The sequence below is a fragment of the Capricornis sumatraensis genome, chromosome 5, assembly GCF_032405125.1.
Source record: "Capricornis sumatraensis isolate serow.1 chromosome 5, serow.2, whole genome shotgun sequence".
Classification (NCBI taxonomy): Eukaryota; Metazoa; Chordata; class Mammalia; order Artiodactyla; family Bovidae; genus Capricornis; species Capricornis sumatraensis.
This window is the reverse complement of record NC_091073.1, coordinates 91,833,820-91,856,700: the sequence shown is the minus strand read 5'-3', so window position 1 is coordinate 91,856,700 and position 22,881 is coordinate 91,833,820. Positions and strand designations below refer to the sequence as shown.

General features: G+C 40.6%; 2 protein-coding genes across 16 annotated transcripts in view; both read left to right on the top strand.

The window, feature by feature from the left end:
- CADPS2 (calcium dependent secretion activator 2) overlaps positions 1 to 22,881 on the top strand; it is a 563,191-nt gene that overhangs the window by 156,990 nt on the left and 383,320 nt on the right. The gene's annotated exons all lie outside the window — the stretch shown is intronic.
- RNF148 (ring finger protein 148) lies at positions 19,680 to 20,591 on the top strand. The gene has a single exon (XM_068973416.1). It carries the CDS (start codon positions 19,680 to 19,682, stop codon positions 20,589 to 20,591), a length of 912 nt encoding a protein of 303 aa, XP_068829517.1.

The following is a 22,881-nucleotide window of genomic DNA, read 5'->3' as shown; positions in this document are numbered from 1 at the left end:
TCTAGCAAGTGAGAGAGCAGAGAAGAAGGGCTGTGTTAGGGGGCTTGACACTTGCTCCCCTCCATGCAGAGTTCCACACACCCATCAGGCTGGTGCCTTCTCTCCCCGACTCCCTTGTCCCTTCTCTTCCTTCTGCCTCCCTTTCTTCCTTTCCCTTCCTCTTCCTCCCCTGCTGTGCAGAACTCTCAGCACACAGACTGGCCCCTTGGGGCGCCATGGAGTGGTGGGTTGTGGAGGTTGCTTCCTCCTGCGCTTGAATCCCAACTTGCTCATGACTAGCAGGAGTACAAAGAGAGCTGAGAGTCTGTATAACATGGAGAGATTGATATTTTGATTTGTCCTTTTCATGGCTCTTCAAAGTTGTGTACATTTGTAATGGCATAAGGTAACCATTCCTGAAAGGTTTATTATTGAAATACTAGTTGGCAAGTGATCATAACACAAATGTTGCAGGCTTGGAGAAAGCAGGAGAGAGTCTACCATGACCGTAGATTGTTTTCCTCTGATTGAGAAACAGGTTCGTTTCATTGTCTCTCTTCCCTGTTACACAGACCAGCTGGCAGAGTTCTTGGTCTCTGCTTTGTTTCTGAGAAGTCGTCCATGGTCACTGCATCAGCCTCTCTGCTCTGCAGCATTTTCTCCCTAAGTGTTGTGTTGTGATGCTCGGATTATACACGCACAGTAAGTTCCTTGTGAACATTTAGACCTTTGTGTCTTAGTCCGTTCAGGCTGCCTTAACAAATCATCAAATTGGGTGACTTATAAAAAAACAGATTTCTCAGTTCCGGATCCTGGGAAGTCCAAGATTATGGTTCTGGTGGATGCAGTGTGCTGTCTGGTGAGGACCTGTTTCCTGGCTCATAGACGGCACCTGCCCTCTGTGTCCCGGCATGGCTGCAGGGCTAGGGAGCTGCATTGAGGCTTTTTGATAAGAGCTCTGATACTGTTTGTGAGGGCTCTACTCTCAAAACCTAAACACCTCCAAATACCCTACTTTCTAATACTCTTACATTGTGGCTGTTTAGGATGTCAACCTTTGAATCCTGGAAGTACCCAAATATATTACAGCACCTTGTTTCATTCAACTTCCTCATATATACTTGACTGGTAAGTGATGGTGGGGGAAATGTGATTACCTGAATATACTATACACATCTTGCTTTTCATTATTCTGTGACTTTTTTTTCAAAGGCTCCTGCCTGCCTTCACTGTGTGTGACAATTTCTAGGTCCATCCACATCTCTACAAAAGGCACAATTTAGTTCCTTTTTATGGCTGAATAGTATTCCCTTGTATATATGTGCCACAGAGAAAAAGAAATATTGTATATTAATGTTTTTATAGAGAGAGAGAATCTAAAAAAATTACACAGATGAACCTGTTTGCAAAGTAGAAATAGAGGCACAGACATAGAGAACAAATGTATGGACACACAGGGGGAAGGGGGATGGAATTAATTGGCAGATTAGGATTAACATGTATACACCACTGCTATGTATAAAATAGATAACTAATGAGAACCTACTGTATAACACAGGGAACTCTACTCAGTGCTCTGTGGTGTCCTAAATGGGAAGGAAAACAAAAAGAGGAGATAAATGTATACGTACGGCTTCCCTGGTGCTCAGTCTGTAAAGAATCTGCCTGCATTGCAAGTGACCCAGGTTCTATCCCTGGATCGGGAAGGTCCCCTGGAGAAGGAAATGGCAACCCACTCCAGTATTCTTCCCTGGAGAACTCCACAGACAGGAGCCTGATGGGCTGCAGTCTGTGGGATCTCAAAGAGTTGGGCACAACTGAGCAACTAACACTAACCAACTATGTGTATGTATGATTGACTTGCTTTGCTGTACAGCAGAAACTAACACAACATTTTAAAGAAACTACAACAGAAGTTAAAAGTAAATATTCCTGCCATCTACTCTGTCTGTCTTGTAAGACTGAGCTCGCTGGCTACATCCTCCAGGCAACTGGCCCTAGTCCCCCTCCCTCCTCTCTCCACCTCTCCCTCATTCTTCCTTCATCCTTCTCTCTCCTTCCACACCCCTTCCTTCCTCTTCCCTTTTCGCTTCCTTCTTTTCACCTTCCTCCCCTCTTTTCCTTCTTCCCTTACTCCCCCCTCACCATGATTTTTCCATGTCAAAAAATGTCTAGCTATGTAGAAATGCAATGGAGGGTGTTGATAGGGAGTGCTTTGAGTAGTCAGATTACAAGGTAATGGTAGGACTTCTCTGTGGTGTAATAGATCAGAGTTACTGCTGAGATTTATTATTATTATTTTTATTGAAGTGTAGTTGATATGTAATTGGGATCTGCTTTTAAATCAGCATTTAGCCATCTGAATATAATTGTTTTATGTGCAGGAGGGGAGAGAAGGAGAAAGCTCTCACGTTAGTAGTGTCTATGTATCAATGTACAGCCAGACTTGTTAGGAATGCTATCAGTAAAATAGCAGAATTAAAATTCTGTTCCACTGAATGCCTACCAAAAAAAGAGTAATGTTTGAGTTGCTTAATGACAGTCATATCAACTGCACATACAAAGTTTCTATTTAGCAAACACTAAATATTGTCTTTTTTTTTTAAGTAAAAAATGTGGGATATACTGCTGTGTGAGATAAGTAGTATTTTAGTATTTTCTGCCCAGTAATTTTACTTCATGGGGGAAATGATTATGCCCTCTCCAGGGCATTCTTAAATTTAAAGCCTCTTCAACTAAGAGATGGAAGGCTTGAAAAGATTGCAGTTGCCAAATGTTGTATAAGATTTTCTACAGCAGGTAGTCATTTCCTCTCCCCAATCTTAAAACACTTCATTATTACTATTAACTTTTGGGTAGGAAACTTATTACCTTTTCATTTCCAAGATAAATTTCTGGTGGAAAATCTGAGCAGTATTATCTGTAAAGTGTTTGTGTGGGTGTGTGTCAGTTGCTTAGTCGTGTCCAACTGTTTGCAACCCCATAGACTGTAGCCCACCAGGCCCCTCCATCCATGGGATTCTCCAGGCAAGAACACTGGAGTGGACTGCCATTTCATGTTTGTAACTAATATTTATTGGGAGAAAAAGGTTCTGCTTTTTAAATGTTAATATGACTTATTTTTGTAAAATTTTATGTGGTCTTATCCATTTAATATTTTGTTTATTCAAACTTTAAGTAACCTTGTTGGTGAGAACTATTTATGGGCTGTTTTTATGCCTTCATACCTTCAATTTACACATTTTTGAAGTTGCCAGACTATTCAGGCATTGCTACTAGATATCTGTCATTCTCTCTTGCTTGGAGGGACAAAACTGAGTAAAGGAGAAAAGTGTTTAATTGGATTCTGACAAGCCTGTTTGGAAAATTGATGCAAAATGGTAAAAAGTGATAGGTTTTGCCAAATATGGGCTTCCCAGGTGGCACAGTGGTATAGAACCCACCTGCCAATGCAGAAGACGTGAGTGCAGTCCCTGGGTCAGGAAGATCTCCTGGGGTAGGAAATGGCAATGCACTCCAATATTCTTGCCTGGAAAATTCCACGGACAGAGGAGTCTGGTAGGCTGCAGTCCATGGGGTCACAGAGTCGGACACGATGAGCACTCATGCACGATGTAATGCCAGATATAAGAATAAGGTTGGGATCAGTCATATTCTGAATTCAAAGTGCGACTGTATAGAGTAGATAATATTGGGAAAGATTATTTGTACTATGTAATGGGTCTTTGTTTTGCCAGTTAGCTACAAAGTTTCCTTAAGTGGCAAATTTTGTTGCTATATTGAAGGTCAGGTCCAATATAGATGTTACAGAGATTGTCAATATTTGAACCATTATTTTCTGTTCTGGTATGGTGAAGGCATGTGCATATTCCAAGTAAAGACTAAACTCCATTTTACTTCCTTTGGGTACTAAATGATTATAAATAGACTCACACTATTACAGGTCAGGTTTTTGACCTCAAATGAGTTTGCTGCAAACTTTTGGGAAAAAAACAATTCTTAAGAGTTTCTCATGTTGAACTGTGTGTAAAAGACTATGGCCCTTTGTAAAATCAAGGGGAGCCCAATCATGTTTTTGTTGAAGTTTGTATTAGGACCAGGGCAGACTTTAAGCTTCAACGGTAACTTACTAAGAGCAGAACATGTGAGACTTTTATTTTAGAACTTTGTACTGTGGTTGGTTTTTACAGTCATACAGCTTGCTTGCTTTCTCTCACAGATTGTGTTCATTTTTAAGCTGTAGATGCTGAAGAATTTTGACCACAACAGATGATTATAGCTAGTTTTGTCCTTGGGAAAGCAACTCTTTTTTTAGATGCAGGACCAACACTAGACTCCAGATCTTGAAAGGAGCATGAACTGTAGGTGGGCCGTGCAGTTAGCCTTGGTCCACAGGCATGGAAGGAGACTGGCATTTTCCTTGGAATAGGTGTGTGGAAAAGACCCTGAAGCTGGATAAGACTGAGAGCAGGAGGAGAAGGGAATGACAGAGGATGAGGTAGTTAGATGGCATCACCAACTCAAGGTGATGAGTTTGAACAACTCAAGGTTTGTTCAAGCATGAGTTTAAAACAAACTCCAGGAGATAGTGAAGGACAGGGAGGCCTGCCATGCTACAGTCCATGGATTCTCAAAGAGTTGGACACGACTTAGTGACTGAACAACAAGGTGTGTAGAAGAGAATCCTTTCATATCTTCTAGGCGTCAGCAGAACAATATTTGCTGCTTTGAAATTTCAGGGAACAGAAATCTTCTGTGACTTATTGAGGAGCCAGACTTGATTCATGGGGCTTGTCCAGAAGTTCAAATCACTCCCCACCAGTTTGGCTCAGGAGAGAGAAACCTCCAGCAGAAAGAGTTATGAGGACTGACCAGTCCTAAGTAGCAGTCGGGGGCAGTCCAGTAACATTTCCTCACTTAAGAGTGGTGTCCAGTCACTAGGGAGAACTCCTAGGCTATTCAGCACTGGAGAGATGAAAAGTTAAGAGGTTTGGTATATAATGCAAGAGAACAAGAACCTCAGATAGAACATAGTAACAGGGGCAGTCACCCTTGTAAGGAAGGAAGTGCAGGCTCATGCCATTTCAGAGGAGAGGTTGTGTATAGGTTGGTTCGTCCACCACCCAGACTTGGTAAATTCATAGTGCCAAAATTAGCCTCTTGATGGGAGTGTTTAGTTTCATAGATCATAAATTCAGAACAGTCCTGTGAACTGACTAGCATCTTGGCAAAGCCAAAAGCAAGGCTGTTGGTTTACCTGTTTAAACTTACACTCTTCAGTCTGTTTGCTGAATAGACCATTGTCTGAGATAATTATTGCTGTCTTAGCCTGGGTGTTCACCAACTTATGAGAAGTGAAAAGACATAAAGATAAAATAGAAATTTTTAGAAAGTAAAGAAACAGAATTACTTCAAGAATCAGTTATATGAGAAGACTTCAGTTCAGTTCAGTCGCTCAGTCGTGTCCGACTCTTTGCGACCCCATGAATCGCAGCACTCCAGGCCTCCCTGTCCATCACCATTTCCCAGAGTTCACTCAGACTCACGTCCATCGAGTCTGTGATGCCATCCAGCCATCTCATCCTCGGTCGTCCCCTTCTCCTCCTGCCCTCAATCCCTCCCAGCATCAGTCTTTTCCAATGAGTCAACTCTTCGCATGAGGTGTCCAAAGTACTGGAGCTTCAGCTTTAGCATCATTCCTTCCAAAGAAATCCCAGGGTTGATCTCCTTCAGAATGGACTGGTTGGATCTCTTTGCAATCCAAGGGACTCTCATGAGTCTTCTCCAACACCACAGTTCAAAAGCATCAATTCTTCGGTGCTCAGCCTTCTTCACAGTCCAACTCTCACATCCATACATGACCACAAGAAAAACCATAACCTTGACTAGATGGACTTTAGTCGGCAAAGTAATGTCTCTGCTTTTGAATATGCTCTCTAGGTTGGTCATAACTTTTCTTCCAAGGAGGAAGCGTCTTTTAATTTCCTGGCTGCAGTCACCATCTGCAGTGATTTTGGAGCCCCCAAAAATAAAGTCTGACACTGTTTCCACTGTTTCCCCATCTATTTCCCATGTAGTGATGGGACTAGATGCCATGATCTTCGTTTTCTGAATGTTGAGCTTTAAGCCAACTTTTTCACTCTCCTCTTTCACTTTCATCAAGAGGCTTTTTAGCTCCTCTTCACTTTCTGCCATAAGGGTGGTGTCATCTGCATATCTGAGGTTATTGATATTTCTCCCTGCAATCTTGATTCCAGCTTGTGTTTCTTCCAGTCCAGCGTTTCTCATGATGTACTCTGCATAGAAGTTAAATAAACAGGGTGACAATATACAGCCTTGACGTACTCCTTCTCTTATTTCGAACCAGTCTGTTGTTCCATGTCCAGTTCTAACTGTTGCTTCCTGACCTGCATACAGGTTTCTCAAGAGGCAGGTTAGGTGGTCTGGTATTCCCATCTCTTTCAGTTACAGAGACAAATACTACCAAGATCAATGGAAAAAAAATGTACAAATAAACACAATTATGAATATAAAATGAAAATTAACTACAGATAGAGCAACTTAAAAATTGTAAAATTACTTTCAATAATGCTGTGCCGTAGATTAGGAAACCTAACTGATTGACCCAAGAAGAAACAGGAGACCTGAACCATTATCCCTTAAGAATGTGAAGTGACAATCCAGCCTGTTCTACCAAGAGAGACTAAATAGTTTCACCAAACCTTCACGGAAAGATAATTTCTAAGAGTTGTCTCAGAAGCTAGGAAGAGAAAGCTCGTTTGAAGCTAGTATATCTTTGCAAATAACCAAATTTGGAGAGTGTAATAATAAAAAACTAAAGACCAGTCTCATTTTATGTGGGTACATGTGTGTGTTAGTTGCTTAGTCGTGTCTGACTCTTTGTGATCCCAAGGACTGTAGACTGCCAGGCTCCTCTGTCCATGGAATTCTCCAGGTAAGAATACTGGAGTGGGTTGCCATGCCCTTCTCCAGGGGATCTTCCCGACCCATGGATCAAGTTTCCTGCATAGTAGGCAGATACTTTACTGTCTGAGTCACAGAAAAGCCTGTGGCTGCATGAATCCTTAATAAAATATTAAATTTTAGTGGTACACATCAGGATGAAGTATGTTTTATCCTATGAGTGTGTGAATGATTCAGTATTAGAAAAACTTAATATCACCGATTGTATTAAGAGGTAAAAGAGAATAATCCTATCATTTTATTAATGTAACAGATACGGCCTCCCTATTCCTTAGGAAACACCAATGTTGAAATTAGGCCAATTGATAACCCCTGCGGTTCCCTGATAGCTCAGCTGGTAAAGAATCCTACTGCAATACGGGACACCTGGGTTCAGTCCCTGGTTTGGGAAGATCCCCTGGAGAAGGGAAAGGCTACTCACGCCAGTATCCTGACCTAGATAATTCCATGGACTGACTGTACAGTCCATGGTGTCACAGAGTTGGACGCGACTGGTGACTTTCACTTCACTTCCCAGTAGTCTCTAAGTATTCAAGTGAAAGGAAGAGTTACCTGTTGCTCACTTTAAATTAAAACGAGGTGTGATTAAGCTTAATGAAGAAGGCATATTGAAAACCAGGATAGGCCAAAAGCTGGACTCTTGAACCAAACAGTTGGCTAAGTTGTGAATTCAAATAAAAAGTTCTTGAAAGATATCAAAAGTACTACTCCAGTATATCACTCTTTCTTGTGAAGGATGAGAAAGCAAAACAGCTTTGCTGACAGGAGAAAGTGTAAGTGGTCTGGACAGAAGATCAGACTACTCCACAACATCCCCTTAAGCCAAAACCTAATCCAGAAATCGGAGAAGGTGATGGCACCCCACTCCAGTACTCTTGCCTGGAAAGTGCCATGGACGGAGGAGCCTGGTAGGCTGCAGCCCATGGGGTCACGAAGAGTCGGACACGATTGAGCAACTTTACTTTCACTTTTCACTTTCCGGCATTGGAGAAGGAAATGGCAACCCACTCCAGTGTTCTTGCCTGGAGAATCCCAGGGACGGGGGAGCCTGGCGGGCTGCCGTCTATGGTGTCGCACAGAGTCGGACATGACTGAAGCAAGTTAGCAGCAGCAGCAGCAGCAATCCAGAAATAGGCCCTAACTCTCTTTAATTCAATGAGGGCTAGGAGAGGTGAGGAAGTTACAGAAGAAAAGGTTGAAGCTAGCAGAGATTGGTTCATGAGGATAAAGGAAAGAAGCCATCTCCCCAACAGTGCCAGGTGAAAGCAGCAAGTGCTGATGTAGAAGCTATGGCAGATCCATTCATTGTCCTAGCTAGAGACCAAAAGTCTCTCTAAGACAATGAAGGTGGCTACACTAAACAACTAATTTTCAACATAGGACAACAGCCTTACATCAGAAGGTGATGCTATCTAGGACTTTTGTAGCTAGAGAGGAGAAGTCAATGCCTGGATTCAGAGAACTGGCTGGATCTCTTGTTAGGACTAATGTAGCAGGTGACTTTCAGTTGAAGCTCATGTTCATTTACCATTCTGAAAATCCCTGGTCCTTAAGAATTATGCTAAATCTACTTTACTTGTGCTCCATAAATGGAATGACAAAGCCTCAGTGACAGCCCATGTGTCTACAACATGGTTTACTGAATATTTTAAGCCTAATGTTGAGACCTACTGCTCAGAAAATTCCTTCCAAGATGCTAACTGCTTACTGATAGTGCACCTGATCACCCAGGAGCTTTAAGGATGTACTACAAAATGTTTTCACGCTTGCTAACACAATATCTGTTCTTCAGTCCATGGATAAGAGAGATGGAGAAAAATCAAGTTAAAAACTTACATCATCTAGCAACAACTCAAAAGTTGTAGAGAAGAAAGGAATGGTGAATTCCATCTCCTCTTTATATCCTTACAGGTTAAGAGGTTGTCACATGTATTTTTGGATAGAGTGTATGACTTTTCCTCTTGAGTTATATGAAATCAGTCATATAGTTTTCCTGCCTGTATAACCTGTTAGTATAATCTGTATCAAATGAAAAAAATCAGGCCAGGAGGGCCAATCAAATTCTTGTTTTGATCTTGTTTTTATGGGAGGTTTGTGGGTGTGAAAGAACAAAAGCTATTTTTATGAAGTTGGCATATACATTAAGATGATGATAATCACAATCCAGCTATATTTGCATGTATCCTTTATGAGTCATGAAATACTTTCTGTAATGGGCAATCACTTATTAGTTGTTTAGCTGGAGATATTAACAGGCACAAAAATAGATCAGTAGTTATATATGTTATATATGGAAAAAATGATACTGAATGTTTTATGTCAATGGAGACTTCATTAGAATTAAAGGATTGTGAAAATCCCTTAAAGACCCTATCATCATTCTTATCTCATAAAATAAGTGAATTAAGACTATAATGTAAAGATGGTGATAGTGGTGGTAACACACATCAGACTGTATATTGAACTGAACAATGTTCTAAATGCTTTAGATACTGCACATTTTTTTCATTTAATCCTCATAAGAGTTCTAAAAGGTGTGCGCTGCTGCTTTCCCTATTTGACAAGTAAAGAAGCCAAGGTATAAAATTTCAAGTAATCTGTTCAAGGTTACAGAACTAGTATAAGCACAGGATTCAAACCTGGGAAGCTTGGCTTCAGAATTAACTAATCCTGTGTAATTAACTAGACCTGAAGCTTCCCGCATAGCTCAGTCAGTAAAGAATCTGCCTGCAATGCAGGAGACCTCGGTTTGATTCCTGGGTCGGGAAGATCCCCTAGAGAAGGAAATGGCAACTCACTCCAGTATTCTTGCCTGGAGAATCCCATAGACTGAGGAGCATGGCAGGCTACAGTCCATGAGGTCACAAGAGCCAGGCACAAGTTAGCGACTAAACCACCACATGTGAAATGGAACAATTCCTATTCATGTTAAAACTAATGAGACCTATTTAATACTATGAAATGTGATATGAAACAAAGACTTGTTTTTAAATAGAAAAATGTCACAGCTCCATGAGCTTCATGAACCTGAGTCAAAGAAGCTTTGTGATCAGATGTGCCATTGGGGCTGCTTCATCATCAACCGCCTGAAACACACTAGGGAATGTGGTACCTTAGTGTAGGGTACCTGGGCTGTGTGTGCATACACGGCTCCGTCTGTGGGCAGGACTTTTCCTATCATGCCTCTCTGCCACTTAGTTTACATTACTTATTTGTCACTTCAGAGTTCTTGAGTGAGGTACAACCTTGACTTCATCTTTCAATTCCTGGATACACAGAAACCATTGATTCATGAATTTATTTTTTTTAAAAAAGTTGGTTTTTTTTCCCTCCATACAGTGCAGCATGTGGGATCTGGGTTCCCTAACATCCTGCAGTGGAAGTGCTGAGTCCTAACCACTGGACCACCAGGGAATTCCCCCAAATTGTGTTGTTGTTGTTGTTGTTGTTGTTTTTGATCACTGCTCTAGTACCCAGAACTGTGCACATAAGTCAGTTCTTGATAAATGTTTGCCTGAATGAATGAAAGAATAATGTAGATATTGAGTAGATGGTTCTTGGATTGTCCTCCTGGAGTGTATGTGAAGAAGAGGTAATGCCAAGTTCTTATGTCAGAGAATCACTTTTACTATGAAAAATCAGATCAGTAATTGATTTTATACAAATCAGTGTGCTAGGCTCTAAAGGAAGACAAACAAATAATAAAATCCTACCCTCAAAGAACTTAGACTTGAGAATCAAAAAGCCTTTATTAGAGGTAAGAGTTAATTAATGTTTTCAACACCTGCATAAAAATATACCCATACAATATGTAATTTCCTAAGAAAGGATGTAAAAAAAATGAAGAAAATACTATTTATTTCTTTAAAATGTAGCTAGCACTTATTTTTACTTTAAAAGGTACATATGTTGTATATCCTGGTAACCATAAATACAAAACTTTTTAATGCTAAAAAGTTCAGAGTAGAAAGAATATAATTTGTATTGGGTTAGGTGGTTTCTGGGTTTGCAGGATCTGAGTGTGTCTTGAGCTGGGAATAGAAGGTCTATGGGTTGTTGAGATAGTTGCACTTAGAAACTTTTTGCTTTAACTGGCACTGCTGATATGATAATAGGGCCTTTGAAGTAACAAAATGAACAAAATCTGGTACTTTTCTTTGGATAGTATCTATTTGACTTATGACCTCATACATATTTATATAAGTATATATACGTGTGTGTGTGTATCTTGATATACAAAAGATAACTAAAGGAGCATTTAAAAATTTGTAGGGTCCAGTTGCTTATATATTAAAAATAGTTGTTACTTTATGGCTGTATATTACTCCCTTTTTATATCATTTTTTCAGATTCAGAGATGTGGATGGAATTTATTCTTGACTTTTGGAGAGAAAATGTGAGACAGATGGCCTCTGATCCTGTGATATTAAATAAGCCTTTTTCTGGACAACTGTTGTCAAAGTAATTCCTAGCGGAGGGAAGACATGTCAAATCATGGCCTGTTCTATTTTTTTTTTTAATGGATGACTGTATAATACAGAGGTTGCCAAAAGCTTCTGATAAGTCTTAATATTTTGAATAAGTGCTTGAAAAGCCAAACATTTGTTGGGTACCTTGAGTAAATTGCACTGTGTTGGTGTTGGGACAAAGGGGGGAAACAGTTTACAGAATTAAGTGGACACTGCCCCTCTCGAGACATTCTACATCCAAAGTATAGCCAACATAAAGCATCCAACTACACTATATAACATATAGCAAAAGTAAATGAATGTCAAGTAGGTGCGGAAAGAATATGCTTAGTCTCTCAGTCATGTCCAACTCTTTGTGACCCCACGGACTGTAGCCCACCAGGTTCTTCTGTCTGTGGGGACTCTCCAGGCAAGAATACTGGAGTGGGTCGCCATGCCCTCCTCCAGGAGATTTTCCCAACCCAGGCGTCGAACCCAGGTCTCCTACATTGCAGGTGGATGCTTTACTGTCTGAGCCACCAGGGAAGCCCAAGAACAGTGGAGTGAGTAGCCCTTCTCTAGGGGAACTTCCAGACCCAGGAATTGAACCGGGGTCTCCTGCATTGCAGGCCGATTCTTTACCAGCTGAGCTACCTGGGAAACCCACAGAAAGAATAGGAGCAGGATATTTCAACTGGAGTGACTGCAAAAAAGATGGGGATCATCTGGTTTTGTTTTAACATTGATTGATTCATTCATTTTGGCTGTGTTGGGTCTTGGTTGCAGCATGTGGGTTCTTCATTGCGGCATGTGGGATCTTTTGTTACAGTGCAAGGACACCCTAGTTCTGACATGCAGACTTTAGAGCACTGGCTTAGTAGTTGTAGCTCATGGGCTTAGTTGCTCCGAAGCTCGTGGGATCTTAATTCCCTGACAAGGGATCGAACCTACGTTCCCTGCATTGCAAGGAGGATTCTTAACCTCTGGACCAGCAGAGAAGTCCCCGGGGTCAGCTTTGAAGGATGAGAAAATGTTCCTAGGTAGAAAACAGGAAAGAGCTTTCATCAAATGGGGAATGGGGATAGGACCCTTTTATTGAACTCCCATCATGCTAGCAGTGTGCTTGGTGAATTACAAAGAGATGTGAAATGGATCGTCTGATACTCAGCATGGCCAGGAGAGGCAGGCATTACTCCCTCATCTTACACATGAGACAGCCAAGTCTCAGGGTGACTTAGCTTACACAGCTAGCACATGGCAAAGACAGGGTTTCGTGGCAGATCTGTTACACGTAGCCTTGTGCTTTAGTACCATTTCTGCTAGTGTGATGACTCTATTGCTGTTTTTATCCTCTGCTGCCTCCCAGGAGGGATTAAATTCCCTAATAAATAAGTAAGGGTTTGTGACCTGTGAATTGGAAAAACTTAAGGGATCTAAGGGGGGAAATCCTCTTAAACACCACTGCCTTGCTCTTTCTGACTGCTGAGAGCTCTCTCTGAGTTAACTGCACTCTGGGGAACTGATCTTAGAAAGACAAAGCTTACACAGACCTTTGATGACCGATTGCGGCCTAAGAAGGTCTCCAGTCTTCTTCACGGTTTTAGGGCAACTTTGAAACAACAGAGCTCCAAAAGCAGGCTCCTCATCCTCAGTGATTCTTAACTACAGGAGCAAAATCATCTGTTAATAGAACAGGGCAAGTTGTTGTGGTTATTCAAAAGATTCTGTACCCGCCCTCCACCCCACTTTGAGTATGTTGCTTCTTCTCCACCCCTTTGAACAAAAATCCAGTCTAAATGATTGAGTTAATATTAAAATGTATTTTTTCCCCTAGGCTCAGAGAAAGGTAACAATACCACCAATTACTGTCCTTAATCTTGTTCTTAAGGATGTTCAGCTCCTTTTTCTGCCCTCTTAATGCACAGGCTGTGGTGTGAGGTTTTTTCCCCCCGTTACTTTCCAAATTATTAGTAATGTGTTTCTCTCCGTTGATTGATTGTCATTCTGTCCTCTAACTTAGTAGATTGACTGAGAAGGAAAAGTTGTTCTCAATTTGGTGTTCAAGTGTTTTAATTCAGAATGTGGAAGAAAGTATAATTTATGTAGGTTGATTTCTGCCTGTTAAAGTATAAAGGAATTTGGTTATATTCCAAATGCTCATTTATCTTAGCATTCTGATATGGCTATAAGAAATTCTGTTTTATGAGTGTTCAATCTGTAGAAGAATTAAAGGTTAACCACATTGTGCGTACTTAACTATTCTGTTGCTTGAACTAAATGATCACCCTTACAAAGATAAAATTAGCTGGATCAGCCTTATTGTGTGAGTAATATTACAGGTTAGAATCTGGAGGATAAGACATTGACAATTTAATTATCCTTCATTGAGAACCTATGATATGCCAGAAGCTGAGTATTGAAAAAATGAGAATAAGATTTCGTCCCATACCATGAGATTAATAGAGCAGAGGATTTTGTAGAGGGAACTATATCAGTTGCTGTCTAAGAGCTCAGTGTAAGGGCAGTGATGTTTTCATTTTTAATTGGAGAATTACTGCTTTACAATTTTGGCTTCTGCCATACAACATTGTGATTCTGTATACATGTGTCCCCTCCTTCGTGAGCCTCCCTCCCCTCCCAGCCCAGCCTCTGCTCATCACAGAGCGCCAGGTTGAGCCCCCTGTGTTATACAGCAGCTCACTAGCTGTCTGTTTCACACACAGTAGTTTTTCTGCCTGTGCTGCTCTCTTCAATTCATCCCATCCTCTCCTTCTCCTGTGTGTCCACAAATCTGTTCTCTCTGTCTGCATCTCTATTCAAGGGCAGTATTTTTTTATAAACTACTTTTTAAAAGGTATCTGTCACTGCTCAGGAGTCTAGATGGTCTCAGCAATTGGTCTCGGCTGGATTCAGTCTTATGTGTGCCGTCACCTCAGCATTAGGGATACATCTCTGCTCATCTTGGGTGTTCACACATATTTGTCCATCTGTGGGTTGACCTAGGTTGCCTCAGCTGGTGCACTTGTGCCCTCCTCTATCAGGCTAGCCTTCTGTGCTAGAGGACAGCAGGATTTCAAGAGGGAAGGGAGGGAGCGCAAAGCCTTCTGAGGCTTAGGCTTGGAACCGGCACATCATCACATCCGTGCCAGTCTGTTCGCCAACTTGAGTCACCAATCTATCCAGCTTCAAAAGGTGTAGAAATAAATTCCACCTCCTGATGAAGGACCTGGCAAGTCACATTGCAAAGGCATCATCAGGAGGGAGGTACTTAGGCCCATTTTGTAATTGGTGTTCCTACTGTAGGTACAGTTTCATAAAAGGAACAAAAAGTCTGTCTGAGGTCTCCATAGAATGAGTGCTGCAGTAGGAGCCCAGGAAGCTGTAAGCCCTATGAGTTGAAGAAGCATACGTTTCAGGCTGATAATAGTGGAAAATGAGGTTGAATTGAAGGAGAAGAGGACCAGGCTGGAGAAGTTCTGTTGGAGTTTCTAGAAGCTTGGATGTTATCCTTTGGATAAAGGGGAACGTGTAAGGTTTTAGACAAACAGGAATGCCATCGTGAACTTCATTACTTTTTTTTTGTAGGTTGCTCTGGCAACAGAATGAATTCAAGGTGAGCAAAATATTGCTCGAGATTAGATGCTGTTGCCTAATTCTAGACTGTGGAATGATGATGATGAAGCCAGTGAAAAGTACTCACTCACAGGTGGTAAAGCTGACCATGTTGATCATTCTTTTGAACAAACTCCATTGATGCAGGTGCTGCGTTAGGTGTTTGAGAAACGCGAGTGAGAATCCCCTTCCTTTAATGTCATAAAGGCTTTTTGGAGCTATAGGCTCCTAGACAAGTTACCCTTTCCTCATGCATCTCACTGTTAGGAGTGCAGATAATAGAGAAGAATAGTGATCCTGGCTTACATAGTGAAGAAGTGATGGCTAGTGAGATGGTAATTTAAAATGTCTGTTTTGGCTGTTCTTTCTTATATATTTAGTTACCAAGCTTTTAGTGATATTGAAAGTTATTATATTATTTAATATAAAGAATAATGAATGAAGTGTTTCTGTTGTTCAGTCACCAAGTTGTGTCTGATTCTTTGTGACTCCGTGGACTGCAGCATGCCAGACCTCTCTGTCCCTCACCGTCTCCCGGAGTTTGCCCAAGTTTCCAATGAATGAGGAGCAGGAGTAGGAGTGAATTTTGTAACTTTCACGCATCTGTATCTGCCCCCTAGTATAGTGTGTGACTGTCAAGGTAATTCAAAAGCTCATATGTTAGTTCTTCAATTTACCGTATTCCATTTTAGCATATTCAGAGCTCTTTGCTGGGTTCAGAAATAAGTGGAAAATGTATTTGTATGTGAAAAAAATTGTATTGCATGTGTTTGAGAGAATATGTGGCAGTAGTGATTAATTTATGGGAGAAATTTTGAAAAAAAGTAAGGATTTACCAATTTGCAATCAAATGTAATAACATCTTAAAATAATTTTTACCTTTAGAATTCTTTAGAAATAAAGATACCTCTTTCAGAAAGTATTTATCACTAGCTTTTCTTGCTTTTTCTTGTTCTCAGTCTACTTAGAGTCAGTATTCTGTTCCTGCTAAATCCCATTATGATGCATTTAATTACTCACAGAAACCCTATCCAGTTGTAATTCTCAAGATTAAAAGCAAATCCAGTGTGTTTTGTGGATCCCTAGAGATCTCTGATAATACTTGGATAAAGCAACTTGTGAGGCAGTTTATTGAAGCTTCTTCAATATCCTGCATTTAGAGATACATTCACACAGTATTGCCCAGACAGTATTTAGCTATTTTTCTTATCAAAGTCGAGATTTCTAGATGTTTGAGCATTCTTGAGAGGTTGATGAGTAGCGGAGGGGTAGAGAACAGGTGATTCTTCTCCACCAGCTTAATGAAAATTATAACCTTCTTGAACTTATTTGGAACCTAGAAATTAGGACATATACATGCATGTACCTAATTGGTGTATAACTCTCTTCTTCCACCTAGATGATGACCCTCTGAGAACAGCATGGTGCTGTGTCCTGGTGACACAGGCTCTGGCTCATATCAGTGCCTTGTGTATAGTGAATATTACGTTTATCACGGTTAGTGGTTATATAGGTATAATTCCGTTGGGTAAATCTCAGGAACTTTGTTTACCTATTCACTTTCCAGTTTGTACCCATTCCCTTTGGTGGCAGGACACTGACTAACTTCATGTTCCCTCCTGCCATGTGCTCAATCAGTGAAGGGATTTTCCATAGCAGGGTAAATCATGGTTAACCTGAGCCAAACATGATAATTCTACCCTGATTACCAGTGGGTCCATTCAGTGTGGGTTTTCTAAAGCACTGCTACCCAAGAAGACGTTGAAGGAAGTCTAATTAGGTTTCTGGAAAATAAAATTGTCTTGCTCTTCTATGGAGAGATGTGAGAACAGTCTCTTTGTGCCTCTAAATGTGATCAGTCATTCTTCCCATTGAAACCAGAACAACAGTAGCTGGCCTCAGGGATAATAAAATGAGCCTGTAGATGAGAAGAATCAACTTACTATACTTAGAGGTAGGGTGGCAACGTGGAAGGGCAGGCAGACATATTTGGAGCATGGGATGAGCCAACCTTTGTATATTTCAGTCTCCTTTGGTTGAACTTTGCAGGAAGGCTAATGAAAGCCTCTTTAATTCTTGGATGTTAAAAAGATAGAAAGGTTAGATATTGAATAAATGGTCTAATAGTCAGAAAGTAACATTAGTCAAGTCAGGAAGCAATAGTTAGAACTGGACATGGAACAACAGACTAGTTCCAAATAGGAAAAGGAGTACGTCAAGGCTGTACATTGTCACCCTGCTTATTTAACTTATATGCAGAGTACATCATGAGAAATGCTGGGCTGGAAGAAGCACAAGCTGGAATCAAGATTGCCGGGAGAAATATCAATCACCTCAGATATGCATATGACACCACCCTTATGGCAGAAAGTGAAGAGGAACTAAAAAGCCTCTTGGTGAAAGAGGAGAGTGAAAAAGTTGGCTTAAAGCTCAACATTCAGGAAACAAAGATCATGGCATCTGGTCCCATCACTTCATGAGAAATAGATGGGAAAACAGTGTCAGACTTTATTTTGGGAGGCTTCAGAATCACTGCAGATGGTGACTGCAGCCATGAAATTAGAAGACTCTTACTCCTTGGAAGAAAAGTTATGACCAACTCTGCATATTCAAAAGCAGAGACATTACTTTGCCGACTAAGGTCCGTCTAGTCAAGGCTATGGTTTTTCCTGTGGTCACGTATGGATGTGAGAGTTGGTCTGTGAAGAAAACTGAGTGCCAAAGAATTGATGCTTTTGAACTGTGGTGTTGGAGAAGACTCTTGAGAGTCCCTTGGACTGCAAGGAGATCCAACCAGTCCATTCTCAAGGAGATCAGCCCTGGGATTTCTTTGGAGGGAATGATGCTGAAGCTGAAGCTCCAGTACCTCGGCCACCTCATGTGAAGAGTTGACTCATTGGAAAAGACTCTGATGCTGGGAGGGAAGGGGAGAAGAAGGGGACAACAGAGGATGAGATGGCTGGATGGCATCACTGACTCGATGGACGTGAGTCTGAGTGAACTCCGGGAGATGGTGATGGACAGGGAGGCCTGGCGTGCTGAGATTCACGGGGTTGCAAAGAGTCGGACACGACTGAGCGACTGAACTGAACGTTAGTCATCTGTTTTCCTCTCCTGCCCCCACCCCCACTGCCCAACTTCCCTTCTTTCGTCTTCAGATATCCTGGCCCCAGGATAGAAGACCCCTGGACCTGGTCCTGATAAAATGGATGCAGTTTTGAATCAGGCTTCATGGGGTCACAGGCATTTGTGCAAGTGTCCGCTGTTTCAATCTCAAAGAGATCAGGAAATGGAGACAGGCTGAGGACTCCTCCTTATTGGATGTATTGCCAATTATAAACTTCATGAAAAGAGCACAGATCTGATTTCTCAGGGACAGATGAATTTAGGGATGAGTCCTCCCTCCCAAGGCTGTTATTGACATTTTGGGTCAGGTAATTACTTCCTGCTCAGGGCTGTTTTGTGGATTGTAGAATATCCCGCAGTATCCCCGTCCTCTACGCGCTGCATGCCAGCAGTACTCTTACACTGGGACAATCGATAGTGTCTCTGGAAACAACCAAATATTTCTTGGGAGACAAAATTATCCCTTACTTGAGAACTGCTATGTTGGGGGTAAAAAATTGTTTCTTACAGGTGCGTTTGTCCTAAGGGGGGAGGGGCAGTTCTGGCTGCCATTGCCTAAGCAGTTCATCATACAATGAGAAAGAGACAATGAATTATTAATACTAAGTTTTTCAAATTGGTCTTTTCAACCATATGATAAGCCTTTAGATTTGAGATGTCTTGAGCTAAAATATAGCTACCGCTTAAATTCCTTCAGTTTTCAAGATCAGCAACTGATCTTTAGCAAGCTAAATTGCATTGTTTTTAAAATCCTGTCTTCAGCTGTTAAGTAATTGCATGTTTAACAGCCTCTGATATGATGATAACTGTCTTCTTGATAAGGCTTTATTTTGTCAGTGTTAATAAATGTCGGTTTACATTCCCCTCATGTTGAATCTTTAGGCCTGGGATGAGCATTTAATGTTGCAAGACAGAGGGAATGATTCATTTCTGCTTCCCATGGACTGACTGGCATATTGGGTAGCATAACACCATACCTGAGAACTGATGACTGGCCAGAAACATACAGTCATATATGAATGATTTCTATTTTGCCTCACAGATGGGAAAACAATGAGCAAAAAGTGTTTAGGCAGATTTTCAGTCTCTCTCCAGAACTAGGAAAGAAACTCAGGTATTTAAAAAATTATCTGTTTTTTGCTTTAGAATTTATTCACATTAGCATATGTCATGAGCCATGGCTGCCTAGCTTTTTGGCCAATAGGATTTCAGTATGCAGTACATTCATATAAACTCTCAGATTGGCTTAACTGGCTCTGATGTCACAATTTCCCCCATTAGGAAGTCACAGTTTTCTTGAAATCACATTGTGCTAAAAACAAATCCTGTTATTCTGTTTCATTATGAGAAAGATAATCTACCAAAAATAAAAATGCTGGAAGGAGCAAGATACCTTTGATCGATGCAGACCTTTTCCATTCCTGTGCTTTAATTATCTCCTACCAACCCTGGAAGCTAACTTCCTAACTTTCTTCTACAACGGATGTGGTTGTATTTTTCACATTTGTCTGTTAATAGGCAAATGAAGGAATGAGCCTACTTAGAATTACTTCTTCAGCTCACAGTTCTGCTTCATCTCAACTGTGGAGGCTCGGCATCTTACTACTACTAAGCCTTCCTGACTCAAAAGGAAAAGCCATTTGGACGGCACACCTGAATATAACATTTCAGGTAGGAAATCGCCTCATTTCGGAATTGGGAGAGAGTGGAGTGTTCGGGAATCATTCTCCTCTGGAAAGGGTGTCTGGCGTGGTGGTACTTCCCAAAGGATGGAATCAGAACGCTTGTAACCCAATGACCAACTTCAGCAGGCCTGGGCAAGCAGACTCTTGGCTGGCCCTCATTGAACGGGGTGGCTGTACGTTCACACGCAAAATCAATGTGGCCGCAGAGAAGGGAGCAAACGGGGTGATCATCTATAACTACCCAGGTACAGGCAACAAGATATTCCCCATGTCTCACCAGGGAACGGAAAATATAGTTGCTGTGATGATAGGCAACCTGAAAGGCATGGAACTGTTGCACTTGATTCAGAAAGGAGTCTATGTGAAGATCATCATTGAAGTGGGGAGAATGCACATGCCCTGGGTGAGCCATTACGTCCTGTCTCTGTTCACCTTCCTGACCGCCACCATGGCCTACCTGTTCCTGTACTGTGCCTGGAGACCTCGAGGGCCCAATTCTTCCACCAGGAGGCGAAGGCAGCTGAAGGCAGATGTGAGGAAAGCCATTGGGAAGCTTCAACTGCGAGTGCTCCAAGAAGGGGACAAGGAGCTGGAGCCAGATGAAGACAATTGTGTTGTTTGCTTTGACATTTACAAGCCTCAAGATGTAGTACGTATTTTAACTTGCAAGCATGTTTTCCACAAGGCGTGCATTGACCCTTGGCTTTTAGCCCATAGGACATGCCCCATGTGCAAGTGTGACATTCTGCAAACTTAAGAAACCCCGAGGATCTCCTGAAGATGTAACTGAGTCTTTCCAGTGATTAAAGTTAAGATGATTTCTCTTTTAGCACTTTATGTAGAGAGAAAATTCAACTGCAACTTTTCTACACAAGTACTAAAGAGGGTGAAACTTGGTTGTTTTAAAAATAAAACTCCGTATCATGTCCAGCTATTTGAACTTGTTGTTTTTCTAGTGTTGTGTTATACATTTTTGTCCTTATCTAAGTAAGGGCTTTAGTATACGTTAAGCTTTGATTTTCAAATTACAGTGATTGTGATATTGATGCCATGGAGAATTAGTCATAATATTTTAAAGTTTCTTTATACTAATTTTTATACTTTGCTTCCATATGTTTAATTTTTGGCATCTAATAATACTTCAGTTCAGTAAACTTAATTATAGGATGAGATCTTGATTTAATTTTCCATGGTTAATTTTATTAATACCCAGGAAATCTGGTTGCCAAATCTACTGACTGCGAAGGAAATGTGTTCTGAATAATTATTTTAGATGCTAGCACTTTTGGTTATATATCTAAAAATATTTTAAATTATAGGCCTCATTTAGGGTAGCATTATATATATATTTTTTAAATGTATCTTTGTTTGCCAGACCCCTTGAAACCCTAGCATAATGCATCAACTATGGTTGTAGGTTTTCCTTCTAGAATTGACTAGGAAATACTAAATGATAGTATATCTTTATTCGGGATGTTTTGAAAATATAGACCTACAGCAGAAGTAAAATTTTGTTCAGTTGCTTTTCAAAATTGTATCTCTTACCTTTTTCTTTTTCTGGTAGATATCTGTATAACAATAAGAGGCCTAAAGATGTGGGTTTTGTTGCTTTGATGAAAATCTCTGGATAATATGCAAAAGCATTGATGTCCAACTCAAGTGGCACTTTGTGAGTCAACACACTGTGTACCTCACTGTCTGTTTTGAAGAGTGGGTGTGTGGAAATCAGATTAACAGCCTTTGGGAAAGAACATAGACCATTGTGAGCGGAAGGTGTCATATCAGTGTTTTTCTTTTAATGCTACTTTTTGATGGGCCCATAAGAAATCTTTTCTCCTTTGTTTTTCCTACTTCACGTTGTCATGTTGCTAATTGCTGTTTCATAAGAATACACTAGCTTCTGTAGTTCTGGCAAGATGAAACCTGAAGTATCTCTTAGTACCGTATGCGTAGAAGTCAGAGACATTTATGTACAAGGTCAAAATTCTTGGCTTTGGCGTCCTAGCTGGTGAATAAGAACCCCTGAGTAATTCTCCCAAGAAAGTGTATGGCAGTACCAGTGAGTGCCCATGCCTGTTAGTTCACATGTCATTCTTTGGGCTTTGAAGTTACATTGTGCTCTTGGCCTAAGTGTAGCAAAAATACAGGCAGAACTAACAGTGTATGTGGGGTCTTCCACCAAGGATGTTTGCTGACTTAGGCAAACATTTTGTTAAAAGATTCGATGACCTTTAACAGTCACTGATGTCAGTGGTTAAATTTAAGTGAGAACCTCAAAGTTTGTCTTTCTAAAATCTGTGGCTACATTTTTGTTCAGAGTAAACTGTGGTAAACCAACATTGCTATACTGAATCTTTTCCCCTACATTTGTCCTCCTCTTTCCTCAAAATATTGTTAAGCTACTAACAGATGTCAGGTCTGCAGAGAAATGACATTGGTCTTTTCTGTCTTTAGTGCTGCCAAAAGTGAGGGTAGTGAGGCTGAAGAAATTGAATGGGATACCCTGCTTTTAAAAATTAAAACCAAATGGATCCAACAAACTTATGAGCAAGCTTTATTAAATAAAGTTCAAATTTTTACATGCTAGATTAAAAAATATATTGTATGGTGAAAATGTGAGTTAAAAACTGTGTTATTCACCACTTCTACCCCATATCTGGTCGTAGTGCTAATTTTTAAATAACATTCATGGTTAAAACTTGGCATTTTGTAACATATATTTACTTCACTGATTGTGAAGGAAAGTGTTAATTGTATGGCTTTTCTTGCATATGTATTCAGGTTTTAAAATTCATACATTACATAATTTTTATATTTTTTAGTTTAATGTGATACCTGGTATCATAACATGTAACTCAAGGGCTGAATCTGTCCAGTAACATTGAAATTACCCATAGCAACATTTGAAGCATTCAACCAATAAATATACAGCATGCTCTAAGCTCTTACCTAATTGGCTGTGTTGTCTTTTATGTCATAATCATATCACCCAACAGTAAACAGTATCTAGAGTGACAGTAGTGAGAGTGGGAATTTTTTTTTTTCAA